Raw genomic sequence first — 20979 nt, forward strand, 5'->3', positions numbered from 1 at the left:
ACCTCTACAGTGTGGGGGTGGGATCTAGTAGCCTGTCGGGTTTGTCGAGGGTGCTCGCGTCGTGGGGGCACAAGTGATTGCAGTTCATCAGAGCATTCACCACTAAAATACTTGTAGAAAAGGCAGAGGGATGCAACATTTCGTCGATGGGACAGAGGCTGAAGCTTAGATGCCAGTTCAGGGCCTATCAGATTTGCGACTCTCTTTTGAACCTTGTCAAGGAGCGAGAGACTAGTAGCAGATGCACCAGCCCAGATGTGGCAGCAATACTCCATACATGGGCGAATGGTGGCCTTATAGAGGTACAGGATACTTTCGGGTGTTAGTAGTATGTATATATATATGTATACATGTGTATATATATGCATATATATGTATATGTTTGTGTATATATATGTATATATATGTGTGTATATATATGTATATATATATGTGTATGTATAAATATGTATGTATATATATATGTATGCATATGTAGGTATATATATGTATGTCTATGTATGTATATATGTATATATATATATGCATGTATTTATATGTATATATGTGCATATATACATATCTATACATATATATACCTAAATATATACATATACATACATATATATGCACATACATACATATATACATATACGTATACATACATATATACATACATATATATGTACATATATATACATGCATACATATATATATAAACATATATAAACATATATACATACATATGTATATACATATATATATATTACAGACACATATATACACACACATATATATATACAGACGCACACATATATCTACAGACACATATATATATACATATATACACACACTCATATATATACACACAGACACACATATATACACACACATATATACACACACACATATATATACAGACACACACATATATCTACAGACACACATATATATACACACACATATATATACACATGTATATATATACACACACACATATATATACACACACATATATATACACACGTATATATATACACACACACATATATACACACACATATATATACGCACACACATATATACACACACACATATATACACACGCACACATATACACACACATACACACACACATATATATACACACACACATATATATACACACACATATATACACATACACACATATATATCTACACATACACACATATATCTACACATACACATATATATATACACACACATATATATACACGCACACATCCACATATATATGAGCATGTTTTGGTCTTCTAGTGTTTAATAACTAGAGGCCTCTTCAGACAACAATGCTTATATTGAAAAGGGGAATTCTTAATATATGTGTGTGTGTGTTTGTGTGTGTGTGTGTGTTTATGTGTGTGTGTGTGTCTTTTATATTTCATAGAGGGAATTGGACCTAGAGTCTAAACAGCAGAATTTATTTTAATGTATTAATAAATTTACTAGCGGGAGCTGTGGAAATTCCACAGCCGTATCTTTCATACGTAATATATTGCTGCTGGGGATTCTGTGGGCGTTTATCGTGAATAAAGACACCATCATATTATTCTAGCCCTTTTTTTAAAAATGTATCGCCCCCCCTTTACTAAATTAATAACTTTGAGATGTTGCATGGGCTGATTGTTTCATTACAAACACACCAATACATTAAATCGAATTTCATCATTTTTCATAATTCTTGGATATGTAAATCATTTCGACAATCATTTTTCTTAATTTGTACCCACATCATTGCCCCCAGTTATTAAAATTATATCTTTGATGTATGGCCTGGGCTGATTATTTCATTACAAACACACTAATGAATTAACTAACATTTCATCATTGTTCATAATTCTTGGATATCTTACTAATTCGACAATCATTATTCATAATTTTGCCCACATTATCGCCTTCTCTTACCTTAATATAAATTTTGAGATATTGTTAATACTAAATATTTCATTACAAACACAGCAATCAATTAACTTACATTACATCATTTTTCATAATTCTTGGATATGTTACTAATTTTGACAATAATTTTTTCATAATTTAAACCAACATTATCGCCTCCCTCCTCACTAAAATAATAATTATATGTATTATCTGGGCTTATTATTTTATAACAAACACAACAATCAATTAACTAATATTTCATCATTTTTCATAATTCTTGGATATGTTATCTAATTTTTATAGTTTTAGTTATGAAAAAAAAATGCGAGAACAGAGATTAAATATATGTACCTTCGCCGGTGCCAAGTAACCTTAAAGACGCGCCAACAATCGGGTAATCGTTGAATTCCAGTATCTTTCTTTTCGCATCATATTTCGAGACGATCGATTGATTTGGCCGGATGAGCGCGTAATACGCGAAGACAGCTGTCAGGACGAACGCAACGAAAAGCAGAAAAATCGCCATTGTCGTAGATATCAGCAACACAAATGACGGTAGATGTGTTAACAACAACAACAACAAAAGTGGCTGATAAAAACGGGTGTTAAAGTCACGTGTTGTGAAGTCGAGTATTTGACCTGAAAAGGAAATTATCGTGCAGTCTACACTGATTTGTGTTCGCGTTTTTTGTTTATCAATTGATGTCAAAATTTTAAAAATGAATGCACCATTCGCCATTTAAAATAAACGCTTATCCTTTGCCTTCAGACTAGGATCAAGGTGTAGTATCATTTTTATTGGTGAGGCGGGGAATTAGAGCTTAATTTTTGCCTTCCAGCTATGGTCTAAATGTCGTATCGTTTTCATATTTGGAAAGACAGAATCGTAACCCTTGCCTTCGGGTTAAGATCAAAGCGTAGTATATGAAATAATAATAAATAAACGACTTTTTAATAAAATTTTATTTCTACATGTAATGCATATACATATTTGATAAAAAAAAAAAAAAAAAAAAAAACGATTTGATTCGAGAATCCTAAGTAGAACAACCCCGGCGGATATGAGGTATTATGGTGAATGAGAAATTTAGCTAGGATTAGACCAACCATTACAGTGACAACGATGACCTGTCAGGAATAACACGATGTTACGGGACCACTGATTGGTCTTGTCGCTAATGAGACAAGATCGGGGATTGGCCGCTAAAGGGCCTCCCCGACCAAACCCTTTTTTTGCTTTCAGCGGGAAATCTGAATTTCCCTGGCTTCAAAAAAATTCCTAGCTGAAGACAGTCGTGAAAAAAGACAGCAGAAAATGGCCTGGTAGTCGTATTCTTCGACAGGATTGACTAAAACCACTCCAAGTCTCCCAGAGCCTAAATGCAACGACTGTACATTAATCTCATCAAGGGATTATGAACTACTCGGCCCATGCCAGCAAAATAAGACCAACTAATTTTGCAACAGACCTACCTATGGCAGTCAACTTTTTCTTCAAGACCACGGTAAGTTCTGTTTCATTTTGTTACGTCTGACACTGGGCCTATTTTCAGGCTATGAGAGAGTTTTCTCACATAGCATTTTGCAAAATTAGTTGATTTAATGATTCCTAGTACCTTCTAATTCAATAACAAAAAAATATTATTAGCTGAGTACGATAATTCGTTTGTTGCCTTTGGTTAATTAATAGGCTGCTTCTTGGTTTAACTAACATTTTTAAAACAAAGAGGAATCATTAATTCGAAGTATATATATATATAAGTAAAAAAAAAAAAAAATTAAATTAATAGTAAGATAAGATATTTTCTTCTATTTTTATGTGTTTCTTCCATGTTATGATAAATTTCTTAGTTTCGGTGGTTGTAAAAAAAAATTTACTTTTGGTTTCGGTCTAGAAGGATTCCTCCTTTTCTAATTTAAACATTGTGTTCTACCACTATTTGTTCGTAAATTTGACATTATTATTTATCCGTAAAAAAAGGGGAGTTTTGTTTTTTGGTTTCGGTCTAGAAGGATTCTCCCTTTCCAAAATGTCTCCGTCTCGCAAGGAGCTTGAGGCCAGCCTGGCGGCTAAGAGAGTCAGGATAACTACTACGGTAGAGAGACTTACCCATGACGCTTTTCCTAGACTAATAGCCTGTAGTGTTTCTGACGTAAAAAGATGGCTGCTAGACTGTGAAAGTCTAGTCGACCAAATTATGACTAAATGTCTCGCTGAGGAACGAGCTGAGATATGTGACGAAGACCACGCGTTTACTGTCTCGGTTCGTGAAACGCTTCTGGAATTCGAAGCACCAACAATGAAAGGAGATGGGAAGAAAGGGAAATCCCCTATAATTAAGTTGGAGGTAGATTGTCCGACATTCGTGGATAACCCTCCAGGGAATAAATTCTCTTTTAGAACTTTTCTGAAGAGATTCGAATTTTATACATCGTCGTTGGACGATGATTCTGATAAGCTTTTGTTGTTAAAAACGAAGCTAGGCGGAAAAGCTTTCGAGATGGTGTCCGAACTTGATATCAAGCCGGAAAACTATCTGAAAGCTATAAATATTTTAAGGGAAAAATTCTACAACCCTGCCGATATAAAAAATAAAATTTTTGAAGAAATGCTTTCTTCCACAGATACTATAGGGGACCCTTCTCTTCTAAGGAACTATATTGATAGAGTCAAGGCCGACCTGGTCGAGCTGGACAACTCCTTCAAGGGAGATTTTTTTGTAGACGGCTCGGTTTCAGGCGAGCTTGTCGCTCACATTGTGTTAAAACGAATTCCTAACGGGATGTGTAAACAATTAATGTCCCGAGCCAGGACAAGGTACCCTTCCCTTAAAACAATAATGGAAGTTATCCCCGAAATTCTGGAGATTGACATGGCGACGCCAGCCTGGAAAGGGCGCGAAATTGGCCCGCCAAAACCGTCCGCCATTTTGTCCAACAGGCGACAGGGAGAAAACGCAAATTCTTTAAAGAATTCCTTTCAATCTCGGAAGGAATTAAAACCTGAAAAACCCTCTCCCCCAAGCAACAATTATTATAGGTCGTGCAAGTTGTGCGATAAAACTGACCATAGCGCTAGGGACTGTACGACTTATAAGACCTTTGATGTTAGACTTGAGAGAGCGGGAGCATTAAATTTATGCACCAAATGTTTGGGCTCACATAAGGAAGCTAAATGTCGAGGCATAAAAGGTTTTCCTTATGCATGTGGTTCCTGTGGGTTAAGGTCCCATTTTTCAGCGATGTGCCCAAAGTCGCCCAAACCTTTCGTCGGGAAAACGATTCTGGCAGAACATGGCAGCTGCATATTTCCTGTGATAAGGGTCTCATTAAAGAGAGAACAACGTCCTGTGTCTTTTAACTGCCTCGTCGATACTGGCAGCCAAAAATCCTTTTTCTCTAATGCAATTTTGAGGAAATTATGCTCTCGGGAGAATCTAACCCCTAATTCTGTAGTTATGCCCATTAATACCTTTATTGGTACAAAAACCCTAGACCTCTACGAACTTGGGGTGTCAGTGAAAATAGGGGCGCAAAAGCCCTTTTTCCATGCTGGACTATTTACGGATAGTTTAAATTTAAAATTTAACGTGTCACAGTTTAATGAAGTGACAACCAATATAAAAGAGGCAGGATTTCGACTCTGTCATGGGTACGAGAGTATGAACGACTCATTATTACATGGTCTTGTTGGGTTGGATATAATCCAACGTATGAAAAAATTCCAGCTCATAAGTTGTCTTAATGGTTCTGCTTGGGAAACCTCCAATAGAATTATCCCGTTTGGGAATGTGGGCTGTTTTGCGAAAGGTCAAGCCGATACTTTGGAAAATCCACTTGACATAACCCCCTTTGAAAATATTGTCCGCTCGTTGCCCAAGTGTTCAAACTATTTAATTGAGGGTGCCTTAAACCCTGTGTCTTCATTCCCTGACCCACTGGGCCCATTTTTCGAAGACTCCTCCGTTGAGCGCGGAGTGGAGAAATTCTTATCCCTAGATTCTATAGGGATAGATGAAAAATCAAATTTATCTTCGTATGATGAAGATAAAATTACTAAATTTAAGAAAACCGTAGTTTTAAGAGACGGTAAATATTACGTTGATTTACCGTGGGATGACGAGAAGTTGTCCCTGGTCGATTCCAACTACATTCCAGCCTTGAAAATCATGCAAAGGGTGGCTATCTCCTTGGAAAAAAGGGGTCTTTATGACAAGTATACTCAGGTCTTCCATGAGTACGAGGAACTTGGAGTTATAGAACAGATCTATGTCCCTCCGGGAGAATATAAAAATTACTGTTGGATCCCCCATCGTCCGGTCATAAAACAAGGAACTGGGGTCACCACCAAGATGCGACCTGTATTCAATTGTTCCTTCAAGAGACGAGGAGGTGTTTCCCTTAATGATGCGGCCTATGCTGGTGTCAACCTAACTGCCCAATTGTTGGACCTCTTGCTGGTCTTCCGGAAGAACAATTATGTACTTTTGGGGGACCTGAAAAAAGCCTTCCTCCAGGTCCGTCTGAGGACCAATAAGGATAAAAATAGATTTTGTTTTTTCTTGAAGGTGAATGAGAATTTGCGTGCTTATAGATACAATACAGTAATATTCGGCTTCAATGCAAGCCCATTCATTTTAAGTTGTATCATCAAGCTGCATACCGAGAGATACCCTGATGATGTTCCCTCCTCTGTGCTCCATAATAATTTTTATGTCGACAATCTGGTCGCTACCAATAGTGATTTCAATTCTCTTTGTTCAACCTACGAAACAGTACGAGAAAGATTAATGGATGCTGGATTCGAACTTCAGTCTTGCAATTCCAACCACAATCACTTACAAATTAAAATGATCGAGGATGGGACCCTGGTTTCTCCTCCTCCCCCCATTGAAAAGGTGTTAGGGTACCATTATTCTCCACAGAGAGATTCTGTGTGCTTGGCACCCGTAGCGATAGATTCTAAGGTCAACACCAAGCGAGGAATCTTGTCTCAGACTTCCAGAATCTTTGACCCATTATCGTTGTTCCTTCCTGTCACAGTCCAGGGCAGGATCCTAATCAGTCAATTGTGGAGGAACAATTTATCCTGGGACCAAGAAATCCCAGAAAATTTCACCGATGCTTGGCAGAATCTCGCTGGTGAGTTGAACGATTTGAGTGGGATTGAGTTTCCAAGGAATGCCTTGGTGAATGACGTTCCTACTGATTTCTTATGCTTTTGCGATTCTTCCAAACTTACGTACGGATTTTCGCTGTATGCCAAGCAGGGGTCGCAGTGTCACCTTGTATTCGCAAAGGGAAAGGTGGCTCCTCTTAAGAAAAAAACCCTACCCATTCTGGAACTTATGGCAATTTATCTTGCTTTTAAGGTCGTCCCTAATGTGTTAAGGGCCTTGCAGCCTGTCGACGTCCGTAATTTGTTTGTAGTCTCTGATGCCCAGGTGGCATTGTCTTGGGTGTTGAACGGTAGGGGTGCAAAGAAAAATCTCTTTGTGGAAAACCGAATTTTGGACATTAAAAGGATGTTGGAAGCTATCCAAAATGATTTTGGTATCTTACCTCAATTTAAATATGTCCCTTCTGCTGAAAACCCGGCAGATTTGTTAACCAGGGGTCTTTCCTCTGCTAAGTTCCGGCAATTTTTCGATTTGTGGGTTCATGGCCCTGATTGGGCAAATCGAAGTGCTGTTGATTGGCCAATAACTCCGTTACCGTGTCTGAATGACACTAATAAAAAGATTGTCTCTTGCTTTCTTTCCAATGAGGCTACTTCGGAAGAGAATATTCTTCCGTTTAATATTTCAAAATTTTCTTCCTTGACGAAGACAATCGGTGTGCTGGAGAAGGTTTTGCGGTTTGTCGATAAATTGAAACATAGACAAACCGATACTGTTAAAAGGGCAAAGTTTTTGCTTTTCTCTAGTATGCAGAGGAAAGAATTCCCCTGCGAATTAAATTACTTAAGGGAACCTGCTGGTAAAACTATACCGCCAAGAGTAAGTGCCCTTGGATTATTCTTGGATAATGAAGGATTGCTGCGCGCTACAGGTCGTATACAAAGTTCTGATATTCACCCATATCAAGTCAAACACCCCATCATCTTAGGTAAATATCATGATTTGACTCGACTAGTGGTTCAGGAGGCACACTGGAATTGCAGTCATCTCGGAGTTAGCTCAACCCTAACCAAGTTAAGACTAATGGGGTTTTGGATCCCTCAAGGGAGACAATCAGTGAAGGGCGTCCTCCGCCATTGCATGACATGCAAAAAAATAAATTCTCTGCCTTGTAAGACCCCTTCGGGTTCTCAACTACCAGCCCACCGGACAAATTTTGTTCGCCCATTCAACCAAGTTGGTGTTGACTTTTCTGGCCATTTTTGGATAAAGGGGAACAATGAGGATACCAAAATGTATCTCTTGTTGTTTACCTGTATGAGTCTCAGGGCTGTACATCTTGAACTGTTGCCTGACATGAGCACACGTTCTTTTCTACTGGCATTTGTCAGGTTTACTAACCTATTTGGTGTCCCTTCCTACGTTTATTCTGATAATGCCAAAACCTTCTTGGCTGCTGGTATCTCGTTGTCAGAAGTATTCATTTCTGATGAGTTCAAGGAACAATTCAGATCAACTTCAATTAGACATGTTACCATCCCTCTTTATTCCGCATGGCATGGAGGCACATGGGAGCGGATGATACAAACCGTGAAACGGTGTTTCCACAAATTAATTGGTAGGAGGAAGATCGAATATTTCAACTTCCTAACTATTGTTTCTGACGTAGAGAAGGCCATTAATGACAGACCCCTCACCTACGTTGACTCTGCGGAAAGGGGATTGGAAACTTTGACCCCTAATCATTTTCTGCAAACGGGCTATAGCCCACGCTTGATATTGGGAAACATGGAGGTCGATGATCTCTGTCCTGACACCCCGAGTAGGGTGCAATTGTTAAACTCTCTGCAGCTGAGAGATGAATTTGTTGAAAAATTCCGCAAAATTTGGTACAACGAATATCTTCTCTCCTTAAGGGAGGGAGATAGAGAGATGATCAGTCAAGTTACTGAAAGGATTTCAGTCGGTGACGTTGTTTTGATTAAAACACCCAACAAACCTAGACCTTTCTGGAGTCTTGGTAAGGTGCACAACCTCATCTACGGAAACGATGGAAAGGCTCGTTCTGCTCGCATATTAAGGGATGGGTGTGAACAAATCCACTCCCTAAAACATTTATTCCCTTTGGAAATGAAGGATAATCCTGAATCCTCTTCGTCAGAGTTTGTGGAGGAGGGAGGCCCCTTCTTCTGCCCAACTTGTTCCATTGAGAATGATGGATCATCTCCAATGGTATGTTGCGATAAGTGCAACAAATGGTATCATTTTAACTGCGTCGGAGTTAATGAACAAGATACCACCGGAATTTGGTTTTGTCCAAATTGTTCGGAAAACATGTTATGTTAGGTTGGGTTAAGTTCCCCATTGTAGCAATTAAAGATGAATTGTCTACTGACTTATGTTATTATAGTTTTTTCTTTTTAGTTGTTAATTATTGATACTGTTGATTTGGTTAAAACTGTTAGCTGAAACTTTACTCATTTCTGTGGTAGAAACACATAATACTTATCCTTAGGGATTAGCCTCATTTGTTCAATAGAAATCAAACATAAAACAATCTGTTTCATTTTAATAACTTAAAAAAAAAAAGTAATCGATTACCGATTACTTTTTTCTTGCCCCCTTGGGAGTGTGTCAGGAATAACACGATGTTACGGGACCACTGATTGGTCTTGTCGCTAATGAGACAAGATCGGGGATTGGCCGCTAAAGGGCCTCCCCGACCAAACCCTTTTTTTGCTTTCAGCGGGAAATCTGAATTTCCCTGGCTTCAAAAAAATTCCTAGCTGAAGACAGTCGTGAAAAAAGACAGCAGAAAATGGCCTGGTAGTCGTATTCTTCGACAGGATTGACTAAAACCACTCCAAGTCTCCCAGAGCCTAAATGCAACGACTGTACATTAATCTCATCAAGGGATTATGAACTACTCGGCCCATGCCAGCAAAATAAGACCAACTAATTTTGCAACAGACCTACCTATGGCAGTCAACTTTTTCTTCAAGACCACGGTAAGTTCTGTTTCATCTTGTTACGTCTGACACTGGGCCTATTTTCAGGCTATGAGAGAGTTTTCTCACAGACCATAGACCCCAACCTCCCAATTTTTTGATTGGCCTTGTGCCTAATTTTTGATTTTGTATTTTTTTTTTTTTTTTTTTTTGCCGAAATAAAAAATATAATGCCTGGAAAACTTGTACCCGGAAAACTCGTCCATTTTGTTAGGTAGGAAAACTAGTCCATTATTGAATAAATATCGATTGAAAACATATTTATGACCGTTCTTGAAAGAGATATTGTTTTTTAAAGGCGACTACGCAACTCCCCCCTCATAATATTTTTTTTTAATTATTCTTATTTGTTTACACCTGACGTTTGAATTTTTGAGATGAGGATTGATTATGTGTATCAATATTCATCAGACTACTGTTCTCATCTTGAGTGTGATTTTCACAACGTTTCGGTCGATATAACCTCCGACCTTCTTCAGGTGTATCTTGTCGAACTCCCGAGTTCGACAGAAACATTCTTGAGTTCGACAAGATACACCTGAAGAAGGTCGATGGTTATATCGACCGAAACGTTGTGAAAATCACACTCAAGATGAGAACAGTAGCCCGATGAATAATTGTTTACTCTTGTTTAAAAAAAAAAAAAAACTTGAGTCACGGCGTTAAGACACGAAAAATGAAACCATATATTTATTTTAACAAGTACTTTAGTCTTAACACTTTTTATGTTATTACGAAACAAAAAAAAAAAAGAAAGAAAACACTTATGTATTATCAAATAAAGCAAATATTTTATTTAGAATTAATTTTGTTCAAACAATTCTTGTGATATTACGAAACAAAAAAGGAAAACACTTCTTGTATAAACAAATATTAAATTATTATGTTAGTGTTAAAAGTAAATTAAGTATTTTGAATAAAATATTTGTTTTATTATTTGATAATATCATAATCTTTTGTTTAAAAGTCATTGGGAGGGGGCTTCTTGAAATTTTTGAATAAAATATTTGTTTTATTATTTGATAATATAAGAATCTTTTGAACCTCCGTAATAATAATAAAGGGTTGGGTTCGAGTCTCTTAACAAACGGTTCCCCAGTTCGATACAAAACACCTGATGAAGGCCGGAGGGCAAAACGGCCGAAACGTTGTGACGATAACAACCAAGATGAGGAAGTCAGTCCGACAATCTCAATCAATGAAAACACCTCATCTCAAAAATACAGACAATTACTAAGAATCTTTTGTTTAAAAGTCATTGGGGGGGGGCTTCTGCAGTATGCAGGCAGCAGCTATTTTCAGGAGGCGATAACTCCAATTTCCTCAGGGTCAAATAACGCGGCAAATAAGTAACAAAGAAGATTTTTTTTTCGAACAGAAAAAATATTTGAAAATCAAAACATTTATTGTGTAAAAATGTATCAATATATAATCGTAAAAACATTTATTTACAATCTGCGTAGAAAAATATAATTTTAATCAAACAATTCTGTAATGAAAGCAATGTTAGATTTTTATAAAGTAAAATTGTTTCCTTGTTTGTTTGTTTTTTGAACAAATAAATAATTTCAATGAAACATTTTTTTTTGTAATTAAAGCAACATTGAAGTGTCAACAACAATTAATAATTTAAATATTTTTTGACCAAGAAGCGCCACCTGGCGACATTTTAGTAAAACGCACAAGGAAAAGATGGCCGCCGTCCGCATACTCCAAAAAGTGTCTTTTGTTGTTTCGTGAATACAAAAGGTGTTAAAACTAAATCAATTTTTCTAAATGAAATATTTGTTTTCTTATTTGTTAATACAATAATTTTTGTTTGTTTCGTAATAACACAAGTAAAATATATAGTTTCATTTATCGTGTCTTCCGTTCGGTTTCATACTAGCAGAAGGTCCGGCGTCTCCCGGGATTGAATGAGATAGGTAGGAAATATATACTAGTAGAAGGCCCGGCGTCTCCAGGGATTGAATGAGGTAACAAATATATACTAGCAGAAGGCCCGGCGTCTCCCGGGATTGGATGAGATAGGTAGGAAATATATACTCGCAGAAGGCCCAGCATCTCGAGGCATTGAATGAGATAGGTAGGAAATATATATGTATATATATATATATATATATATATATATATATATATATATATAACATATATATAATTACATATGTATACATATCAATATATAGATATATATATATACATATACATATATGTACATATACACACATACATATATACATATATATACATATATACATATACATATATATATATACATACATATATACATATACATATATATACATATTTGTACATATACGTACGTATACACATACATATATATACATATATATACATACATATATACATATACATATATATACATATATATATACATATGTATACACATACATATATATACATATATATGAATATATATATACATATATATATACATACATATATACATATATATACATATATATATAGATATATATACATATATATACATACATATTAGCATATATATATACATACATATATATACATACATATATATACATATATATATACATATATATATATACATATATATACATACATATATATATATACATACATATATATATATACATACATATATATATGCATATATAACTACTTCATTTACTCACATAAATTTAATATACGAAAGTATAGATTTATGCGTAAACTTTATGTATTTACTTCCAAAGTGCTCAATACGTAGGTAGATCTAGTTAGTTATTTATAAAATATATATGGCGATTAAGCTACACTGAATATTCTGCGGGATTATTCATTCTATATACCCTCACAAGCATATTCGATACTACGGATATCGGCCTATATAGAGATGACGGACTAGCTATAATAAAAAAACTCCAACAAAGTCAAGGGAGAAAGTCATACACAAAGAAATGATAAAATTAGGCCTAATAGCGGACGTATCAGCTAACATAAAAATAACAAACTTCCTGGACGTCACGTTAAACTTAGATAAAAACACATATGAACCATACTTAAAAGATAACGCTACTCCAATTTACGTAAACCTAAGTCCAACCACCCACCATCAATTATAAAACACATTCCTAACTCGATCGTAAGTAGACTCAGTAATAACTCAAGCGATGAAAATGCATTTAACAGGTCAACCAATATCTACGAAGCAGCCCTAAAAAATAGTGGATACAAAAATATCGATATCAAATATAAGCAACAAAACACCAACAACTATAATGAAATTCAAAATAGAAGAAAAAGAACTATAATTTGGTATACGGCCCCATACAATCAAATGTTAAAACAAAACTTGGCAAGAAATTTCTAGATCTTATTGAAAAACACTTTCCCGCAACCAACCACTTACACAAAATCTTCAATAAAAATACCTTGAAGTTATCTTACAGTTGTTGCGAAAATTTAGAGATGATAATTAAAGCACATAATAACAAAATACTAAATGAAAACAATGTAAACAACAACAAAATAAACAATAAAAAAGTAGACACCATGACAGAAATAAAACCAACACTAGCAGAAATAATAATAATAATAATAATAATAATAATAATAATAATAATAATAACAACAAACCAACCCCGGACAAGAACAACCATACCATAAATAAAAATACAAATAACGAACAAGGTAAATGCAATTGTAGACAGCGCACACTTTGCCCAGTCCAAAATAAATGTCTAACAAAAAGTGTAGTTTATCAAGCAACAATATTTGCGAAAGAAAACCCGAATAACAAGAAATATTACATAGGCATGATTTCCTTAGATTTCAAAACCCGATACTATGACCACAAAAGTACATTCAAAAATAAAAAAAAACACCGTATAAAAACAACACCAGCGAATAAATACTGGGAAATCAAAGAAAGCGGACATTCGCCGGTAGCCGAATGGAAAATAATGAGACAAGCTACCACCTGTAGACATTTAGACGACCCATGTAAATTATGCCTCCATGAAAAATTTGCTATCCTGTACTTTAAAGAACCTCAAAATCTATTAAACTGTAGACGAGAAATAGCAAACAACTGTGTTCACAAAATAAAACTTACTCTAGGATAGCGATACAAAACAGCTTTAAAACTAACAATAACAATGGAAAACAAACAAATAAATAAATTAAATAAACATAAATATACATAAACGATCACACATATATGTATATATATATGTATATATGTGTGCATGTATGTGTGTACACATAGGTATATTTATATATATATATATATATATATATATATATATATATATATATATATATATATATATAAAAGGAGGGAAAAGATGTACCTTAAACCACTAACCTAGTTCTAAAACAGATCCTTTGTTCGATAAAATGCATGCCCATTGGCTGATAGGAAGGGGCGCGGTGGATACTAGAAAGCTGATTGGCTAACTAGAAATCCTCAACATATATAAAAACAAGAAGCAACCACAGAATTCGCGCATAAGCCTGACGAATCCTATAGTGGATGAAACGCAGAATATTCAGTGTAGCTTAATCGCCATATATATTTTATAAATTACTATATACATATATATAAGCATACATATTCATATACATACATATATGTACATATACATAGGTATACACATACATACATATACATATATATGCATATATATATGCATACGTAAATATACATATATATAGAAACATACATATTCATATATATATACATATATGTACATATACATATGTATGTACATACATATATACACATATATATATACATATATGTACACATATATATACACGTATGCACATACATATATATGCATATATATACAAATATATACACATATATATACATATATTTATATATATACATATATATATTTACATATATATACATATATATACATATATATATATATACAAACATATATATACATACATATATATATGCATATATATACATACATATATATACATATATATACATATACATATATATACATATACATACATATACATACATACATATATATATACATATGATGATTGCAACATCTTGTCAGACGAGTGTCACTCCCTCAGACACTTAAAAGTCCATGAGCCCAAAAATGATTTCCATCGCCATAGGACCATTTTAATAGACAAATGCTTGAGGGAGTATCCATACACAGATGATGTTACAGAATCTTAGCTTTCTACGACAGCTAAGCCTCTCTCTCGGGTCAAAATGTTGAGATCCAGCAACAAGCAAGAGCAAGATAGCCAGCAACATGTTAATCTGCAGATCAGCTTAATGCGGGTACTGATCTCCCGCTTTATGGCTTTTTAAATCAGAGATTTGCTTCTCCTAGAAAGGTTGCCTTTACCATGGCTTACCGGAGCCCTCTCCACCCCAACACACACATACACACAAACACACATGGTGCTAGTTGGCCATTGAGTGTCTTGTTTTAATCCTTCAGGGAGACTAGCCATCCTCCTCACCAAACACATCTAGTGGGGGAACCAGTTTACTCGCCGGTGACCTGACCATGAGGCAGGTAGTACTGGGTTACATGGTACCAGTAGCATATGACATGACCTGAAATAATGTACATATACATACATATACATACATATCTATATACATACATATATATATACATACATATAAATACATATAAATGCATACATATATATACATACATATATATACATATATATGCATCTACATACATATATATGCATCTACATACATATAAATACATATATATACATATATATGCATACATATATATATATACATATACATACATATATAAATGCATATACATACACATATATATACATATTTATATTTACATACATATATATACATATTGATATATACATATATATACATATACACATACATATACATACATATTTATATACATATACATACATACATATGCATATATATGCATATATATACATATATATACATGCATATATATACATATATATGCATACATATACATACATATTTATACCTACATATATATGGATACATATTTATACATACACATATATATACATATATATACACACATATATATACATATATATACACACATATACGTATATATATACATATATATCCACATATATATACACATATATACATTTGTATATACATATATATACATATATATATAACTATATATACATATACATACATATATATGCATATACATACATATACACATACGTATACATACGTATATACATAAATATATATACATGCATACATACATATATATATATAACATATTTAAACATATATACATACATATGTATATACATATATATACACACACACATATATATACAGACACACACATATATATAAACACACATATATACACACACACATATATATATACAGACACACACATATATATAAACACACATATATACACACACATATGTATATATATATATATACAGACACACACATATATCTACAGACACACACATATATATACATATATATACACACACACATATATATACACACACATATATACACACATATGTATACACACACATATGTATACACACACACATATATATACACACACATATATATATATAGACACACATATATATATATACATATATACACACACACATATATATACACACATATATATATACACGCACACATCCACATATATATGAGCATGTTTTGGTCTTCTAGTGTTTAATAACTAGAGACCTCTTCAGACAACGACGCTTATATTGAAAAGGGGAATTCTTAATATATATATGTGTGTGTTTGCGTGTGTGTTTGTGTGTGTGTGTCTTTTATATTTCATAGAGGGAATTGGACCTAGAGTCTAAACAGCAGAGTTTATTTTAATCTATTAATAAATTTACTAGCGGGACCTGTGGAAATTCCACAGCCGCATCTTTCATATGTAATATATTGCTGCTGGGCATTCTGTGGGCGTTCATCGTGAATAAAGACACCATCATATTATTCTAGTCTTTTTGTTAAAACTGTATCGCCCCCCTTACTAAAATAATAACTTTGAGATATTGCCTGGGCTGATTATTTCATTACAAACACACCAATACATAAAATCAAATTTCATCATTTTTCATAATTCTTGGATATGTAAATCATTTCGACAATCATTTTTCTTAATTTGTACCCACATCGTTGCCCCCACTTATTAAAATTATATCTTTGATATATGGCCTGGGCTGATTATTTCATTACAAACACACTAATGAATTAACTAACATTTCATCATTGTTCATAATTCTTGGATATGTTACTAATTTTGACAAAAATTCTTCATAATTTTAATTCACATTATCGTCCCCCCCACACACTTACCGAAATAATATCTTTGATATATTTCCTGGGCTTATTATTTCATTACAAACACACCATATAATCATTTTTCATAATTCTTCGATATGTTACTATTTTGACAAACAGTTTTGATCATTTTAATCCACATTATCGCCCCCTCCCACACTTACTAAAATAATATTTTGGATATATTGTCTGGGCTTATTATTTCATTACAAACACACCAACCAATTAACTCGCATTTCATCATTTTTCATAATTCTTGGATATGTTACTAATTCGACAATCATTATTCATAATTTTGCCCACATTATCGCCTTCTCTTACCTTAATATAAATTTTGAGATATTGTTAATACTAAATATTTCATTACAAACGCAGCAATCAATTAACTTACATTACATCATTTTTCATAATTCTTGGATATGTTACTAATTTTGACAATAATTTTTTCATAATTTAAACCAACATTATCGCCTCCCTCCTCACTAAAATAATAATTATATGTATTATCTGGGCTTATTATTTTATAACAAACACAACAATCAATTAACTAATATTTCATCATTTTTCATAATTCTTGGATATGTTAATCATTTCGACAATCATTTCACGTAATTTTAATCCACCTTATCGCCCCTCTCCAATTATTAAAATAATATCTTTTGTATATTGCCTGGGCTGATTATTCCATTACAAATACACCAATGCAGTAAATCGCATTTCAACATTTTTCATAATTCTTGGATATGTTACTAATTTCGACAATCATTTTTCATAATTTTACCCACATTGTCACCCCCCCCCATACTAACATAATAGCTTTGATATATTTTCTGGGCTGATTATTTCATTACAAACACACTAATGAATTAACTAACATTTCATCATTTTTTATAATTCCTGGATATGTAACTAATTTCGACAATTATTTTTCATATTTTTAACCAATAATGTCTAAAATGATAACTTTTATATACTGTCTGCGCTCATTATTTTATTACAAACACACCAATCCATTAAATCACATTTCATCAGTTCCTAATTCTTGGATATGTTACTAATTTCACTATCATTTTTCATAATTTCAGGCCACATTATCTCCCCCCCCTTTACAAAAATAATAATTATATGTATTATCTCTATTTATTATTTCATTACAAATACACCAATCAATTAACTAACATTTCATCATTTTTCATAATTCTTGGATATGCAAATAATTTCGACAATCATTTTTCATAATTTTGACCCACATTGTTGCCCCCTTACTAACATAATAGCTTTGATGAAATGTCTCGGCTGATTATTTCATTACAAACACACTAATGAATTAACTAACATTTCATCATTTTTCATAATTCTTGGATATGTAATTAATTTCAACAATCATTTTTATATTTTTAAGTAACAATGTCGCCCTTTTTACTAAAATAATAACTTTGATATATTGTCTGAGTTGATTATTTCATTACAAACACATTAATCAATTAACTCACATTTCATCGTTTTTCATAATTCTTGGATATGTTAATCATTTCGACAATCATTTTTTATAATTTAGATCCAGGTTATCGTCCCCCTCTACTAAAATAATAACTTTGATATATTGTCTGGGATGACTATTTCATTATTAACACACTAATCAATTAACTCATATTTCATCATTTTTCACAATTCCTGGATGTTACTAATTTCGACAATCATTTCTCATAATTTTTGGCCCACATTATCCCCCCCATTTTACTGAAATAATAACTTTGATATATTGTCTGGTCTGATTATTTTATTACAAACACACCAATCAATCAATCAACTAACATTTAATCATTTTTTCTAATTCTTGGATATGTTACTTATTTCGACAATCATTATTTAAAATTTTGAGCCACATTATCGGCCCCTTAACTAAAATTAGAACTCTAATATATTGCCTGGACTGATTATTTCATTACAAACACACCAATCAATTAACTCGCATTTCATCATTTTTTTATAATTCTTTGATATGTTACTAATTTCGGCAATCATTTTTTATAGTTTTCACCCACATTATCGCCCCCTTACTTAAATAATAATTTTGATATATTGCCTGGGCTGGTTATTTCATTACAAACGCATCAATAAATTTCCTGCTATTCTCATAGTATATATGTTCCACCTATCTTATCCAGAACCTTCTTACGCCGTGTATTCTGCTAGTATATATCTTCCATCATCTCATTTGATCCCGGGCGATGCTGGGTTTTCTGGTACTATATGTTTTTCACGTATTTCATTCAATCCTGGGCGACACTTGATGTTCTGCTAGTATATATTTGTACTTATTTCATCCAATCTCGGGGCTGACTCTCGTCACCCAGGGTTAAAAAGATACGTGAAATAAACTAATGTTTAAATCGTAAACTTTTTCAGCCATTTTCGGGACTGACTTTATATCCCCAACCCACTGTTAAAAATATACATGGAATAATGTAATGTCTAAATCGTCAACCGTTTTAGCCATTTCCGGGACTGACTTCATATCCCCCACCACACTGTTTAAAATATACATGAAATAAAGTAATGTTTAAATCGTACACGGTTTCATCCATTTCCGGGACTGACTTTATATCCCCCACCTCACTGTTAAAAATATACATGAAATTAAGTAATGCTTAAATCATAAACTGTTTCAGCTAATGAAATTTGCCGAAAAGTGTGACACACAAAAGAACACACACGCTATCGTATTAATATATAGATTAATATTTTTACGAACAGTGTCCAATTACTGTAGATATAAAATAAGCTCAATAGGTATATGTATCCTAGAGCTATATTAATATTGAGTAAAAAGATTAATAATTGTGAATTATGAATCAGTTTCAAAAGAAAAGACAAACAAAATCAAATTGAATGTACGATCGTTTCAGAAACGATATTCATTTTATTAAAATTGACAATAAGCATTGACAATAATTGACAAAGGTTTTGTCTTCGAATATAATCTCCTCATTAGCAAAAATAGGGGGAGGGGGAGGGGTAGAAGTTTAAGGCACCAAAATAAAACTAGCATTTTTGTAGTAAATAAGGCGGTCATTGCTTATTGAGTTCCATTAGAAAATGTGTTTTAAGTCCAGTCAGTATATCTTTGGGCATGCTGCTGTATCTTGTCTCCGAATGGTTGATATATATATATATATATATATATATATATATATATATATATATATATATATATATATATACCCGTTCACATACACCTTTCACGATAAAGATAGAACCCAGAATTAGATAGAATCGAGCAATTGCATCGACCAAAAAAAATATATAAAAGAATTTAAAAAATCGAGGCATAGTCAATAGATTGCGCCGTGGCCCATATGGTTAGGTTGTCAGTATTGCACACTTCATGAGTGCGACGACCGGGGTTCGTGCCTATGTTGGAGCACGTCACTGATGAGATGCAGTACATCGAAACCCACTTTGGGTCTGGCGTTGTCCGTTGTCGATGCAATTGCTCGATTCCATCTAATTCTGGGTTCTATCTTTATCGTGAAAGGTGTATGTGAACGGGTATTTATATATATATCTATAATCTACTCTTAATGTCTAATAT

General features: G+C 33.5%; 2 protein-coding genes across 3 annotated transcripts in view; one reads left to right on the forward strand and one right to left on the reverse strand.

The window, feature by feature from the left end:
- The window catches only part of LOC145266308 (cytochrome P450 4V2-like), a 118716-nt gene extending 116191 nt beyond the window's left edge, over positions 1-2525 (reverse strand). Inside the window, exon 1 of one of the 2 annotated variants that reach the window (XM_080121859.1) lies at positions 2254-2525. In XM_080121859.1, coding sequence (XP_079977985.1) covers positions 2254-2428 — 175 coding nt within the window. In that variant the 5' untranslated portion in view covers positions 2429-2525. The remainder of the gene's footprint in view (positions 1-2253) is intronic. The other variant, XM_080121861.1, reaches the window with a different exon arrangement.
- Positions 2526-4100: 1575 nt separating this feature from the next.
- Positions 4101-9368, forward strand: LOC145266387 (uncharacterized). Its single transcript, XM_080122019.1, has one exon. It carries the CDS (start codon positions 4101-4103, stop codon positions 9366-9368), a length of 5268 nt encoding a protein of 1755 aa, XP_079978145.1.
- The last annotated feature ends 11611 nt before the right edge of the window (positions 9369-20979 follow it).

The sequence above is a fragment of the Euprymna scolopes genome, chromosome 41 (assembly GCF_053919585.1).
Source record: "Euprymna scolopes isolate OS-2025 chromosome 41, ASM5391958v1, whole genome shotgun sequence".
NCBI classification, from domain to species: Eukaryota; Metazoa; Mollusca; class Cephalopoda; order Sepiida; family Sepiolidae; genus Euprymna; species Euprymna scolopes.

Coding starts and splice junctions, on each gene's coding strand:
- LOC145266387 (XM_080122019.1), top strand. CDS start 4,101: ATGACTAAATGTCTCGCTGAGGAACGAGCTGAGATATGTGACGAAGAC.